The sequence below is a fragment of the Poecilia mexicana genome, unplaced genomic scaffold (genome assembly GCF_051168715.1).
Source record: "Poecilia mexicana isolate PSO_F unplaced genomic scaffold, ASM5116871v1 scaffold_9, whole genome shotgun sequence".
NCBI classification, from domain to species: domain Eukaryota; kingdom Metazoa; phylum Chordata; class Actinopteri; order Cyprinodontiformes; family Poeciliidae; genus Poecilia; species Poecilia mexicana.
This window is the reverse complement of record NW_028263378.1, coordinates 31,682,638-31,697,832: the sequence shown is the minus strand read 5'-3', so window position 1 is coordinate 31,697,832 and position 15,195 is coordinate 31,682,638. Positions and strand designations below refer to the sequence as shown.

Here is a 15,195-nt window from a genome sequence, read left to right as displayed (position 1 = left end):
GTCCCACCTATAGAATGATGGTGCCACCAGAGCAGAGCTTACTGAGGATCAGCAGCTGATGGTTGTGAAGTGGTAGCACCACAGAGCTACTGTAGTAGCCACTTGAGGATCAAATCTGGACAATGGAGCAGCAGGCTGAAGGAATTAGAAGCTGATGAAAACACAAACATCCCACTTGTTTAATTCAATTTATTAAAAACGGCAGCAGAAAGACATTCAATACAATAAATAAACATAAAATCCTCCTTGATTTTACAGGCAAGGCAATATATCTGCACTAATCTACATGACTAAATATAAAACACATTATAAATGGGCAAATAAAAGCTCAAATCACAGTGATGTTGCATTATTCTAACCTATAGGAAGACAGCAAACATAAGAGGTAAAAACAAAATCAGTACACATCATTGATGTGAAGATTTCAATGAGAACGACACTGGACATGAAAACAGCAAAGGTGCAAAAACTAGCATTGATCTCTTATATCCTTACAGCATTTTCTCTTATATCCTTACAGTCAAAACATTCAAAATTAATCTTGCTGATTCAGTTTAGATTTTTAAATTTGGCTGATTTTATTCTTTAATTCTTTTATTCTTTAATTCCAGGATCAGTGGTGCATCACTGATGCTGGAAAAGCAAATAAACAAACCCACAACTAAAAATCTATTTCAAACATATAAAAATCAAATTATTTTCCATTTGTATTAATCAAATGCAAGACATTAAACAGACTTTGAGTTTGGAGTTTGAGATTGCTTCAAAACTGCAGAAACTCCAGGTATATAAAGTCCAAAAGGAACCCAATTTGCTCCAGGCTTCCTGCTGGCCTGCTCTCTGTATTCTGGGTAAACAGACAAAAACAGTGTAATCCTGGAAATATGTCCACATTGTCCATGCTTAATTCCCACGTGGTTTTTGTACTGGTTATGGTATTTTGATGAACTTCATGTGTTGCAGCTCTCACTGTAGGAAGGAGGAGCTTCTGGAAAACACAGACACCATCACACAAAAGCACAATGTTATTGTATTATGGAGAGTGAAGAGTGCCAAATTGCATTAAATAAATAACTTAGGAAATGTGTCCATTTTTTAAAACTGGAAAAAACTTAAGTAGAGAGTTAATTATATGTCCCTCAATCAAATTTATTGGTTTTATTTTAAAAACTAGATGTCATTTTTTAATGATTTAATAATTTGTTTCATGTTCAAGTGCTGAAGTATATTACAAAATAATTTTAACTAAACTTCATCAGGGCTTTTTCTACAGAAACCCTAACATGACTGACCGCTTCAAACAGCAAGTCAGGACAGTTTCTTCCAAGTTTTCTATGACTGAGCCAATATTTTCAATTAAGGTGTGAAAATTGAGGCGTATAGATTTAGAAATTATTGATCAGTTATTTGTGAGATAGCAGCAGTTTTAGCATTAGACAAATCCCACCTTCCCCTCTGATTAAGAGCTAGCACTAAATCAGCACTATAGCTCTGCTTCATGGAACTAAAGAAGCAAACGGTCTTTGTTAGCCACTGCAAGCAGAACCCCACTTGACAAAATTCAAACTACTGTTTTTAAGTTGATCTGATGTTATCTGATGTCAGTGCTTATTTTCCACTGACTGGTGGCGACCACCAGCTAAACATGCCATCAGAAAGAGCAGCAGGGGCAAATCTCTTGTTCTGAACTTTATTAACAGAGGAGGGAATTTGTGAAGCTTTATAGAATTGTTTCTCTTACTGTTTAAAAGTTTTTCAATCCAACCAATTCTGATAATTCTGGTAATTCTGAACTCTGACCCTTTGATCCATGAGTGGATTCATTTTTTGTCTGGACTGGTAATGTAGAATTATATTGAATTTCTTTTGACTGAATAATATTCTGACATAAATAAGATGGAATCAATGTCTTTAAACGCAACAAGTGGTAATCAGCTTGTTTGACCCATAAGCACATGGTCATAGCTGGACCCATCAAGCCTTCTCAGACATTCATGTCCTTCTGTTGTCTCAGAAAACCTCATCATCTGAAGAAGAAACTGCAAACAGAAATGACTAAATGCTGCAAATTAAAATATTAGTTTCTGTCTGAGAAAATGCCAGAAGCTTTCAAATGTTCTGGTCCTTTGAAAAAATTGAACACAAATGAAAAAGCTTTTTCAAAAGCTCTTAACCAAAAGTAATTACTAATGTATATGAATAAGTGCTAACTCACAAATAAAGTCAGTGAATCTTGGGATTGCAGTGACAGATGTTAAGTGTGGATTTTACTAACTGATATAAGCCAAGAGCACACATTTTCAGTTTGAAAGCAGTTTTACCTCTCTGTTCTCTAAAAGTATAATACTTGTGCTTACATTTTCAGTTTGAATGCAGGAATTTATCCATTTGTTCTCAAAACTTGCAATGCTTGCACTCAAAACCTCTGCTCTCTTTCATTTATTCTCTGTGCTCTCTCAAATCTGGTCAGATTTTCTCCTCGCTCACAAAACTTCTCTCTGGATGGATTAAATCTCCGCTCACAAACCTCTCTGCTCTCTTGCAAATAGTTTTCTGCTCTCTCTCACAGAACAAGCAGTTCCATCACCTGGCAACCGTTCTAGCCAAGCTATAAATAAAGTGTTATTGAGCCTTTGCAGGTGATGTCACACTCTCCAGAACTCCACCCACTCTGCCATCATGGGGTTAAAACAACCAATGCACTCCTACATCTGTCTCAAAACGGATATCTGTAACCTAATATCGCTTTTTTATTTACTTTATTTCATTTTAAAAATGGTCATAGGGTGCTGCGCAGCCAGCCGTACAAACGGACAAGGATTCAAATTAAACTTGTCTTATTTTATAACTTTTAATAAGGAAAGATACAGCGGTGATTGACATCAGCCATCATTCATAGTGACTGTCAGCCCTCAGTATAATTGCTGGTTTGCAGTGAACACTTTTTACAAGGTAAGAAGATTAACGTTCATATACTTTATGAGTATAAGTATGATTAGAAAGATATCAAATATTCCGTTATTGAGAAGGGACGCATCAGGAGGGATGATGAATGGGTCGGTTTCTAAGCTAGCCATTTCCAACTTTTGAAAATCCTGTTGTCTATGAGCCCCAACCAGGTGTGTAATGTTCACAAACAAATTAGCTTGACTCGAAAAGTGGAAACCATGAATAAACTGACAATAACTGACAAAAACAACTTTGGAAAACAATTTCAGTTGCTCTGTTCAATACTCTCGTCCCTCACTTCTAAGTAGTTGCAAAAGTTCAATACAAGGCGGTGGGAGCCTCCTCTAGGGTGTGTTTGTTTCCTTCTACTGGGTGTGCCTGAGTTGCTACAATCAATTGTAGCACCTGTTCCTTCTGCGCCGCCCACTGGACGTAGGGAGAACCAACTTCAGCTTTTTGCGCCGTGCTTAGACTTTCAGCGTCATGACATTCTTTCAAAAGAAGAGCGACAGCAAGTTCAAATCGTCACAGTGGCGATTAATGGCACTTGATGTGGCAGCTGCTGGAAGCTGACTCAACTTAGTAGTGGTAGGTTCCAGCAGCTGCCACTAGGTACCAGAGCCATGGATATATAATCTGTGCAGAGAGGATAAAATATGAGCATGAACACAAAGATTTGAGAGAATATTTGAAAGATAGCAAAAGTTTTGAGTGCAAGCATTACAAGTTTTGAGAACGAAGAGATGGAATCCTGCGTTCAAACTGAAAATGTAAGCTTCATTTATTATGGCAGTAGAATTCCCTCATAAAGCTACATAAAAACTCACCTTGTGGGTAGGCTTGGGTGCCATAGTCTGGAAGAGGGTAACTGAGTGGTGCTGCCACTGGGTGGGCACCATTACCAGAGGGGTAAGGGGCCGTGGACCCTGTCGACCCTCCAAGTGGGGAAGGCCCACTTGGAGCTGGGGTGGACGCATTAGGTGGTTGGTTCTGGGGAAAGAAGAGGCCTGGAGCATAGCTGAAGGCATTGGGTGATACCGCCTGAGACTGGCGCTTATTGGGGAAGTCATCCTTCAACAAGTTCCCACCTTCTGCTCCATGGTGGTACTCAGCAGGAGGGGCGCTGGGGGAGCTGTGGGAGGACATCCTGGAGCGGGGTGTGGGACGGGGAGCAGGTCTAGGACCAGGTCGAGCTGGTGTTGTGTTCATGGAGGAAGATGCTGAGGGCTCTGCTTCCGACTCAGGGGCTACTAGCTCTTTCTTGGAAGGAGGAACTTCTTTTTTGGAATGACAGCGTTTTTTGTCAAGTGAGACATTTCCAATATGGATCGGTAATGTCAGCGAAACATCGGGAGACTTCAGGCTGACCTGAGGCAAGGAACATAGAATAAACAGATTCACTAAGTCAAACATTCTCTGATAACATCATAATAAACTTTAAAGGACATGGAGTGTCTTATATTATTACCTTGACATAATACTCAATCTTTATAAGTTCACAGCCATTCAGTGAGGACTGAGGGAGGGCAGGAACGATGATCTGCTCCTCCCACTTCACCTCTCTACCACCCTTTACCTCACCACCTTCCGCCTCAACTATGGACTTCAGATCATGGGTGGGCTTCTTCGTCTCATAGGTCACCCTCTGAAAACAGTAATGATACGGAAATTACTAAAGCAAAGCTGACTGTGACATGGTGTTAAAAAGCAGGTTTTCAAAGAAAAAGAACAAAGAACAAAATACCACAAAGGCAAAGCTGGGTGTTGTGAATTATGAAATATTTAAAATGGGGAAGAGCAGTTGATATAGAATCTTTACCTAGTCATCAGCCATTTTGACTTTAAGACCCCTATCTTTTTTCTCTCAGAGCATTCTTTAGCTTTGGTTGTTTTTCTATGAACATTTCAACTGTGGGTCCGAAACAGGGTGAGGTGCTGATCAAGGAACTCTTCCCACAGCAGCAACGTTGACCAATGGTTTCTCAGCAGAGGAGTGTGTGGGAGATAATGAAACCTGTGATTTTGAGCAATATCTCTAAGCAAACAATGAGCATATTTTACAAGTTTTATGGAGTCTCTACAAAGTCCCAGGGAGGGTGTAACCGTAACAAACTTTGAAAGGATTGACTGAAGTGGACTTCTGTGAGTTTCTAAGATTGAACAGACTGCTGTGGTCGGGATTAAAGTTACACAGCAACATTTACACTGGAAAACTGAAATGTAAATCACTTCAGAATCAGAACATAAACCATAACTTCAGCAGTGACTTCTTTATGAAATGTTTGCTTACACTATTGCGTTTTTACATTTCAATTAAGTGGCCTTGGAAGACAAAATTATATAGGAAAATAACTGCTACATTGCCCTTGTATTGCATGAGCACCTGAACACCACTGATGTAAAATCAATGAGACTTCAACTCAAATTTCAAAGCATTGATCATCAATAAAATTACTTAATCACATGCAACCATGGAAACACTTTACTAACATAGGGATGTTGGTGCTGTCAGGATTCTGACCTGACAGTACCTACATCTTAATAGTATCTGACCACTTGAGAGCACTCATAGAGCATTGAGATTTAATTCCCAGATGGTCAGATGATCCTTAAAACATGAAAATTAATTCATTAAAAAAAACATGGTGATAACTGAGAAAAGTAACACAGATGGCTACTTCAAAATCCTCCCCATCATGGGGTTTTAGTAAGCCAGCAGTCATGACAAGCTAGGAAACATTGTAGCAGGAACTGTAATAATGTGCAGAGATTGTAGTCGTTTTATTTGTCCCTTTTGATAATAGATTATTTAAAACCCTACAATATTAATTTGAATGAAGGGCATTATCTTTCCTTTAGTGGTGAGGCTCCACCAATTGTAACAGTTAATTGCAGGGTCTATAATTCAACAATTGAAATTAATTGAGCTCAAAGAGAATATATAAGTAAAATACAAATTTTCAATTCAAAAATTCCTTTTGGTGCCACCTCAACAACAAAGATATGTTATGCTTTCAGTCTGTTATTCAACCATCAAATTTATAGAAATGCTATTATATCCATTGAGCTTTTAAGTGCCTTGGGAAGACATGATCATTCAAGGAACTTCTCAGAAGTTCCTTGAATGATCCATACATATATCTATATAGTCCATAAAAAGATGGACAATATCTACAGTCCATATATCTATAGAAATATGGACTATAGAACCTGGAAATGAGCCCATTTTAAATAAAGTTTTGTCCCCTCAGATATTATCGCTTTTAAATAAATAAATAAATAAACCTCCTGACAATAATCCAGGAACCATGGTGGAGAAATGCCTAAACTCCACTAGTCCAAGCAAAGCATCAGTGAAGTTGGTTTCTGGAGTGAAGGAATTCCTGCTTGGGAGTCAGAGTCACTATTTTGTTTCTTCCAGATTTTTTTTCTGTTCAGGGGCTGAGCAGGGGAGGTAGAGACAGTAGCACAGAGACACACCTCACACCGCTCCTGCTTCTTTGTAACAGATTTTTACTTTTTTAAAGCAAATCAGTCTGTGTGTCACCCCCTCCTGCTGTATTCTCAAATCAATCCCAATGCACCTCACATCGGGACAGCCTTATTAACTACATAGCAATAGGTGACATGAAAAGTGCTTTAAGACATATTTTTGGTGCATTGAAAAGCTTTTACCTGCATGAGGCTGGCAGCTATGTGGCCTGTGGACTTTGAGGACTGGTTATGGATGTAGGCTGACACCTTGATGATCTGGCCTGGTGTGTAACCCTTCATGTCTGTTTCGGCCTTCAGAACAATTGTCCCCGTTTTTAGAAGCATGTAGGTGAACTGTTGAGTTACTTCAGAAGTGGATGGTCCCTGTAAAGAATAACATAAAGACAAAATGATCAGGAGTTTGTAAATAAAATCCATTGAAGCTTTCATTGGTCTTTTCTTTTCTCTTAACGTCTGAAACAGGAAAAACACCTACCCACAATTAAACATTCACATTGTGTCTTTTCTCTCTCAATTATTTCCGTATTTTGTAATCTACTTATGACTTTGACTAAAACCTCTCTTGATTGATGAAATGAAAAAATGTGTCCGAATATGTTTCTCTGAACTACTTCAGAGAGCAGCATTAATGTGCTGCTAGAGTCAGTGAAAATCTCCTCTTCAATGTGTCTCCTGTGTGTTTATAGCAGTATTTAGCATTGTTCCAGTTTGACTAAATCAAGATGAATGTTAAATCCAGGCCTAAAAGTGTTTGGGAGATAAACTCGTCACATCACTTATACTCCAACCCGGCACTCTGGAGTGTAAAGATCCCTTGTTCAATAAATTAAACATCCCTTCTCTACACAACGACCTCCAAACAGCTTAGCTTGCCTATCCCCGTTATAAATTTATGCTTATCCAGTTTATTTTCTTCCATCCAAAAGAATATCTGAACCTGTTCCATTTTACCACCTGGATTTTTAATCAAACACCCACATTCACCACCAAGCTGATGTACCAGGTCTAATCTGTAGAAAAATCCAGAACAGCTCACCCATATATCAGGCAGTTCATTCAGGTTCAGAAGGCTCAGCAGGTAGAAAGGCTTCTCTGTGCTGTAGTCCTTGGCAAATCGAGGGGTTTCGATAAAAGCCCTCACTCTGTAAATGATTTTGCCATAACTGCCTTCAAAAGAGGTTGGGGAAGAGGCTGTGGAGACAAGCAGAACAGAACCATCATGTTCTCCTCAAAATCTCAAAATCTGATTAATTATACTCTAAAAACACAGTTCATTGTGACACATGGTTTTAACTTCAAAATAAATGATCAAATGGAATCTCAATTAAGTATAATAGAAAAAGCTGGGTTTTTTTAACTTCCAAATCCTGAAATATTATCAGATCATATAAACAACCTGAAAACAAAGTGATAGAGCAGACACACATTTGTCTATCCAGTTATATTAGGATTTATTTTAATAACTATGTATTTACCCGTAGCCCTAACATTGGCAGACTGCCACATTAGGGCCAGGCTTATTGGTCTTCAGAAGGTTAATGATTATACCAAAAAGGATCTTAAATAGATAAACAGGTACAAACACACACATATTGTTGTGTAACAGTGTAAAAGACTGGTTGGGTTGGTTTATTATTTTTACATCTTGCAATGCAGTGGCAGCGTTACCTAGAAAGAACAACAATCTCAAACAGGAAAGTGGTTCATCCAAGTCTAAAATACAAAGATATAGTTAGCGCTGTGTTGCATCAGAGACTATGAAGTCAAAGCATGGCAGGAAGTAAATGACTACAAACTCCACGTCAACAGATAATTATCTACATTCAGCTGTTTATCCAGAAATATCTTCATATTCTCCGTTCAGCCTCATGTCAGAAAATGACATGTGCCACCATGGAGCGATACAGTTTAAAGGGAGAAACTGCTTATTGCGCCAGAACCCACATAAACACACATCTTGAGCCTGCATACCTCTGACCAGGACTAACATGTCATCGGAGATAAATGTTCCATTTGGTCATTCTGAGTTCAACAAAACATTATTTGATAATTCAAGATTTGTCTGTAACAATTTCCTGGAGACATCTCATTGCTGATGACTCAGATTGAAGGTGAGAAGGCTTGTCATTACAGGCACAACTGTTCCTTAGGAACTTTATGTCCTCCGTTGGAGTCTGAGGACATCAAGTTCAACAACTTGAAAACAAAGTGATAGGTGTTTGTTTCTCAAAAGTAAAATTCACTTCACTCCTTTCATATTAGTTAAAACCCCTCAGTTTGATTTCAGACCTTTGATAATCAAAGTCATCTAAAGTCTTATCTGAGACTTTTGATGGCAAAGTTTCTCAGATGAGAAGTTTCTCAGATGAGAAGTTTCTCAGATGAGAAACTTTGCCTGGTCCTGATGTTCTTTAAGGAAGGGACTCTGTCAGACCAGAGTTAATGCCCGACTCTAGCACTAGAAAACTGGTACCAAGTACTGACAGCCAAACGTTTCTATAAGAAGGAGGATTTCACTTGACGGAATACCTTACTGACTGTTTCAGTGTTTTGAGATCATACCAGTCCAAATGAACCCCACACAAGCCTTCCATGACCTGGTTTTACTGTTTATGTGGGTTGCAGTACAACACCATAACAAGCTGTGTCACCAAACTAGATTCAAGCAAAGTTTAGGAGTCAGCGAGTTTCACTTTATTAAAGTCTTTGGAATCAGGTAAGTAATCAACACTGCTAATATACTTTCTCAGTGGAAGAATGTTTTGTGTTTGAACCTGTTCTAGCTAATATGTAGACAGTTTACAGGCATCGCTGATCTGTGACTATAGACAATAACAGTATGAAAATGGGTGTGGAGTGAAAAACAACAGTAACTTGCCAACCACATCATTTGGAATTCAAAATGGAATGCAAAAATTATTCATATCTCACAAAAAGAAAATATACTGGCATACATCAAGACAGTCCAGGATACCAGACAACCAAATCCAACAATCTGGCTTTACTTTTCTGCCCAATTAATTCAATTCCAATTCTGCGCCTGTACATGTTTGACCACTTAGCAGACAGACGGTTATGAATTTCTGCTGTTATTTTCTCAGATCTATGGTGCTTTAGGAAGGAACAGTTAAAGTTGGCCCTTGTCTTGCTGGGTTATTGCATCATTAATAAAATTCATAAAACTAATAAGTATATTTTGAACGTTGTATTTAGTATAAGATTAAATCTATGTGTACATCCCCATTGTTAACTGTATCATGTTAATCTGTAAGTGGACTGAATTTGCATGAGACCTTTTTAGCCATGCTAACCACCTACCCATGCAACCAGCAAATCTTCTCATAGCAAGATAAATATTTCCCAGTGAGTCTTGGCTGCCATACATACATAAAAACATAAACACTTATTTTGACCAAATTCTGCATAAAAATGAGTAGGATAGGCTTTATTCCTCTGAAGATGTTTTACTGATGAACATTTACTACTAAGGAGTGTTTTCAATACATTTCTACTGCAAGTGATTTCAAAACAAAACTCCAGAGTCCCCAATTTAACATGGAAAAGAATCACCTGGCCCTCCTTGGAAAATGTTTTATCCTCCTTTTGTTGGATTATGAATTTATGAAAAGGTTCACTGTGTTTTTCTTCTTTATGAAATCACATTATTTGTCAAGTGATCCCTAAAATTATCAGTCCAATTTCCAAATATGGTTTTACTCTGATTTTGAACACAAAGCTAACAGCACTTTTCAACCATCAGTCAGTATTTATGAAGTCCTCTGCAGATGCATTGGGCTCATTTCTTCATTGTCACTCAGAAAAAGGCCCAGCTGGCAGTGGTGACAAAGCTGGGACTGGGAGTTTTCCCTCTGATTGCTGACAGCATAGTTCTGTAATGAATAACAATGAACAACTAGAGATAATCTCTTCGCTGATGCACAACCTGAAGTGTATCAGTTTTGCTGTTTCAATAACCACTTTCATTATTCAAGACAAAAGTTTGCACTAGAACCAGGCCAACCGACATTTAGAACATTACAAGTGACATCAAAACAGCAAACATGTAACTTGTTCCATGATGAGTCAAGCTTTATGTAAGACTCTTCATATTAATGTGGGAGTATAATTAGCCCATCTTGAGAAATTAAAAGCAGATGAATAGGTTTTGAACATGCTACTCATAACATTGTGATTGTTTTTTTATTCAAAACTGGTTCTCTTCTATAGCCCAACAAAGAGTTGGTGCCAAGAAAGAACCACTTTAAAAGTGACAAAGATGGTCTTCTACCAGTGAAGAACAGCTGCTCAGCATTGGTATTGGTTGGGTGGAAAAATATCCAGAAGGCTCCTAATTCAGAGTCCTGTCCCTGTTATCGAGGTTAAATCTATTCTTATGGCGTTCTTATGCTTGAACGCCATAAGAATCCATTAATCCACAAAACATTGTCATACCAAGAAGAAAAAAAGCTAGGAAAGGTGTGCCGAATTCTCAAGTTGCCATAACAGCCAGACAGCCTGAGGACCCTGGCTCAATGTGTGTGTTGATATGCTCTGTTAGTGCATTAACAGCTGATTTGGCACCATTGTATCAAGGGACACTTTTTAGAAGAATTCCTAAAACAAGTCTTGGTTGTTGATTGCTCAGTGCTCCAAAATGAAAATCTGGGAAGATTTTCTCTCACTCCCTAGTAGTAAAAAGAAAAAAAATCAGTGTCCTGAGTCCCAGGTAACTGTTGCCAGTCCAGGCTGCGATGACAGTATAAATCCACGTGCAAAACATTGCAGCCTGACTGGAATTGCAAGGGAAAAACCCACTATCATGGGAAAGAATGCAAAGCAGCATGTATTCATCATGTCACTCATCTGTCCTACCTGGAATGAGAAACTTGAAGGGAAACTGGTGGTCGCCCTGCTTCAGGGTTCCTGCAAAGAGAGCACAGAAACAATCAGCTTCCTATTTTCCACCCAGGGCTGCAGTGGACAGATGCAGCTTTCATTTGTGCAGTCTTTACACTTCAGCTACACACACCTTATGATGACAAAGAAGTCACATCAATATTTACTTAATAAACATGTCAAAAATAATCCCGACAAGCCCACTTGCTAAAGAAAACAATCCCATCAGTGTTGGACTGTACCTTTGTCGGCAACGGAGATGGTGTTGTTAAAGTACTGCTCCTCTGTTGTCCAGGCGGTGTCATTTATCTTACTGGTGATGCCACAGAAACCATTGCAGCTCACTTTGATGACTGTGGATGAAATAAAAAAAACACACAGGACATGGATTTAAAAATGAACCAGGGTCGGAGCAATAATAGCTTAAGCAACTTTCAGCAATTATGTTAAGTTACCAAAAAAATAAAATAAAAAATAAAAATCTACTCTGGAATCTCTACTGTTGAAATGAAAACCATGTGCATAAACATCTGTGAATCTACAAAAAATAAATAAAAAACAGAAAGAACTGTGTTCCACTTTGCTGCTCTACTGGGCCTTAAAGCCCATATTTACTCATTTAGATGTTGTACGATAAAGCAAAACTATGCAACTGAAGGATGATTATTTACAAAGTATCATTTGCTATCATTTTTACTGTATGAAATGAAGTGTTTGATGTTAACTTATTCTGCACACTCCACCATACGGAGCTAACAGGAGACAAGATGTTTACAGCAAGAAATACACAAACTTCATGCTATATAACCACTTCTGTAAAGGTAGCAACAGCAACAACTGTGCTAAGAATAACAATAAATATTTAAATATGGATCCTCAGTTTGTCAGGCAGACATGCATCAGACTGAAGCGCCAGTGATGAATACAGACAGGGAGAAATGTCATAATGTGGCACAACTATTGATCACACTTGCCTTGAAAATACTGTTAAAATATTTGCTGGAACACCTGGATAGAATCCACACATATGAGGAGAATATGTAAACTCCATCAGGCCAGTATTTGAGCCTGGAACTTTTCTGCAGCAATCACCAGTGCTAATAGAACTGCTGATTAATGTTTTCACATCGGTCGATAAAGTTACACATTACATGTTTCATACTGAAACCACAGTTCTTATCATTCCTTCTGTAACTGACTCCATAGACTCACTCTCCTTAGTACAAACAACTGTGGAGATAAATTAGTGATGCACCAATAAATCAGGAAGCTTTTTCCTTACTAAAAAATAAGAAATGCTTGTTTTAATATTAATCAAATCTATTAGAACAGAAACTTCTCTTTGTAGTGAGTAAAGGTGCCACAGCATGTTACTTACTCTAGTTTTTTTATTTTAGTGAAAATGCAAGAGAGGTCAGGTATGTGGTTAGATGCATGAATACTAATGATCTTGTAAAAGATTCAAAATGACTTACAGTTTCAGAAACTATTGTATTTTTTTTCCTTTTATGGTCAATGATTTCTACATTTATCCATTTATCTAGTTGTATGTTCTGTAGTTATAAAAGAAAACCCAGCGGCTCCGAGTGGCTCAGCTGGCAGGTGCACCGTGAGCACAGGCTGCAGTCCTGGCAGAGCTCTGGGTTTGATGCCTTTACCCCCTTCTCTCTCCACCCAATACAGTTCAATAAAGGTCACTAGAGCCCCCCCCAAAAAATAATCTGAATTTGACATAACTGGACATGGGTATGAGCCTGATCAGCCTAATTAGTACATCTGTAGAGAAAATGACTAAATGAGTCAATGACTGTACTCATATACTAGCATATCAACTTCATACAAGTCATCTAATAGTTGCATGATCTTCTGTAGCATCCTGACATGGTCCAATAGAATCATGCCAGGTTTTGGTGTGGTGTCAGTGTGCAGCAGAATGCTTCAGAGGTGGCAGGATAATCTACTGCCACAAAGGCAGAAATAACTTCCAAAAAGTTTAGAAAATTATGCTCATATTTCTACAATTAGTCATGATATGTGAAAAAAAAAAGCTTTGGAAAAATTCTGTAAACTCTTAACTGTCCTGATGACATCGATGACCTGATAGATCCACTGACTTATATAAAAGCATTTTGAGAGTGACGGATAAACAATTCTTTAATGATCTGAGAAAATCCACTGAATGAAAATTGAACTCCTAAGACTAAAACCATTGGCCTCAAACCCTGAATGAGAATGTCCAAATGATTGAGCCTGCAGCAGGTTAGAGGACAGGCAGAACGACCTGGTCTGCCTGAACAGGAATGTCAACTAACTTGAAGGACCACAAACACAGAGCCACTCCCAACATGGGAATCAGCTCTCAGTGGGAAGGTAGCAGAGTTTCAGTCAGCTTCAACCTGTGAGAATCAGCCCAGAAACATGACTCTGTGTCTGAACATTTTGGTCCCGTCTCAGTAAAGAGGTCTGTGTGTCTGTAGAAAAACCAAAGATTTAAAAGTATCTGTGTGACCATTTTCCCTTTCCCTTCTCCTGATGACACAAGAGTTCCTAATGGGTTAGTTTTCATTTCCATCACTGAGGAGAGTGAATTCTCATCATCTCATCTAGGCGTCGCTCTAGCACAAACTGGATGGGTTGGGCTCTCATTTCCAGTTCCACAGTCCATTTTTCCAGCTTGACTTCTACTAGTTTCAGTTTATGTTCTATTATTATGCAAGACAATGGATGACAATGATTTAGTGTTCTTAAAATGCAACAACATGCAAACAGAAAAGGAAGTTCTGAAACAGTGAGTCAGGTCAGCTGATATTGTAACAAGTAACCTGTTAAAGCAGGTTGACAGGTTATGCTTTCCCAAGAAGGTCCTGGGAAATGGGAAAGCATTCCTGTGTTGTTTTTATAAGATGAATTCCCAGTGCAGTCAACCAAAAGTTACACAATTTATTTTTTCCATTTGGTATTTAATACTCAGTCAAGAAAACTACAAAGCTTAACTAGTTCACTGAAACGCTGCCAGTCAAGCCTGCTCATGTTTTCCCTCGTTGTTTGAGGCCTTTGTTTCCAGTACCTCATATGATAAATGACGCAGCTTAAACTGACTGCATAAATAAATAACCTGTATAAAACATATAATCAGCAGTTAATTACAAATGTAAAAGATGCAACGTCGACTTTAAACAACAGTTATGCTTCAATCTTTTGACTTCTAAAAACACTCCAACCTCCTCTTCACCACCCACTTACCCCCTCAACCCTCCCCAAACCCGCCCAGCTCCACCCGGTCATACAGGTGGTCCAAAACGTCCCACAGACTACAAGGAGCTTTCCTAAATCCAGCAGGTCTCGAAGTAAAACGGAGCTGCGTGACTCTGCTTGAGCCTGACTCATTTCCCCACTTCCTTGTTCAGCGACAGGAACATTTCCCACCAGGGGGGAGACGGAGACAGTTCAGAGGAGGTACCTACCTTTGCATTGGATCGGCTGGTTCAGTTTGACTGTCACCTTCCCAGAAATGGACTCTCCCGGAGTGTACACAACTTTGTTCTCGTTAAACTCGACCTCGAAGGCCTCCAGCTTTCCCATGTTATCCTCACCGAAACCAACAATCACCTGAGAAGCGCACAAAAACTGCAGGACTCAGTACCTGGCTCTCTAACTCCGCCCCTTGTTGACGTCACCAGCAGCTCCAAGGTAATCTTGGGCAACTTTTATCTCCAGGACTTGACGTCATACCCTTATAATTACCCCCTTTTCTTTTTGCAAGGTTTGATCAAGTCATCGTCCCGCAAGTCAACAAATATTTCAAGAATTTTTACTTTAACATTGAAATCCCAATTTAGGAAATACAACTATTAG

The 15,195-nt window shown here is 38.8% G+C and overlaps 1 protein-coding gene across 1 annotated transcript; it reads right to left on the bottom strand.

Annotated features, from left to right (window-relative positions):
- Nucleotides 1-174: 174 nt before the first annotated feature.
- arrdc1a (arrestin domain containing 1a) lies at nucleotides 175-15,024 on the bottom strand. The gene is made up of 8 exons (XM_014971011.2): nucleotides 14,805-15,024; nucleotides 11,583-11,693; nucleotides 11,317-11,367; nucleotides 7,481-7,635; nucleotides 6,625-6,807; nucleotides 4,418-4,594; nucleotides 3,777-4,317; nucleotides 175-988 (listed from the first exon to the last, which is right to left on the bottom strand). The coding sequence occupies exons 1-8, from the start codon at nucleotides 14,920-14,922 to the stop codon at nucleotides 951-953; spliced, it is 1,374 nt and encodes a 457-aa protein (XP_014826497.2). The 5' UTR covers nucleotides 14,923-15,024; the 3' UTR covers nucleotides 175-950.
- Between the last annotated feature and the right edge of the window lie 171 nt (nucleotides 15,025-15,195).

Excerpts from the sequence above, each read along its gene's own strand:
- arrdc1a (XM_014971011.2), bottom strand. The coding sequence starts at position 14,922 with ATGGGAAAGCTGGAGGCCTTCGAGGTCGAGTTTAACGAGAACAAAGTT. Across the intron at positions 11,694-14,804 it reads CCAGCCGATCCAATGCAAAG|TCATCAAAGTGAGCTGCAAT; the intron begins GTAGGTACCTCC and ends TTTCATCCACAG. Across the intron at positions 989-3,776 it reads CACCCAAGCCTACCCACAAG|AAGCTCCTCCTTCCTACAGT; the intron begins GTGAGTTTTTAT and ends TGTGTTTTCCAG.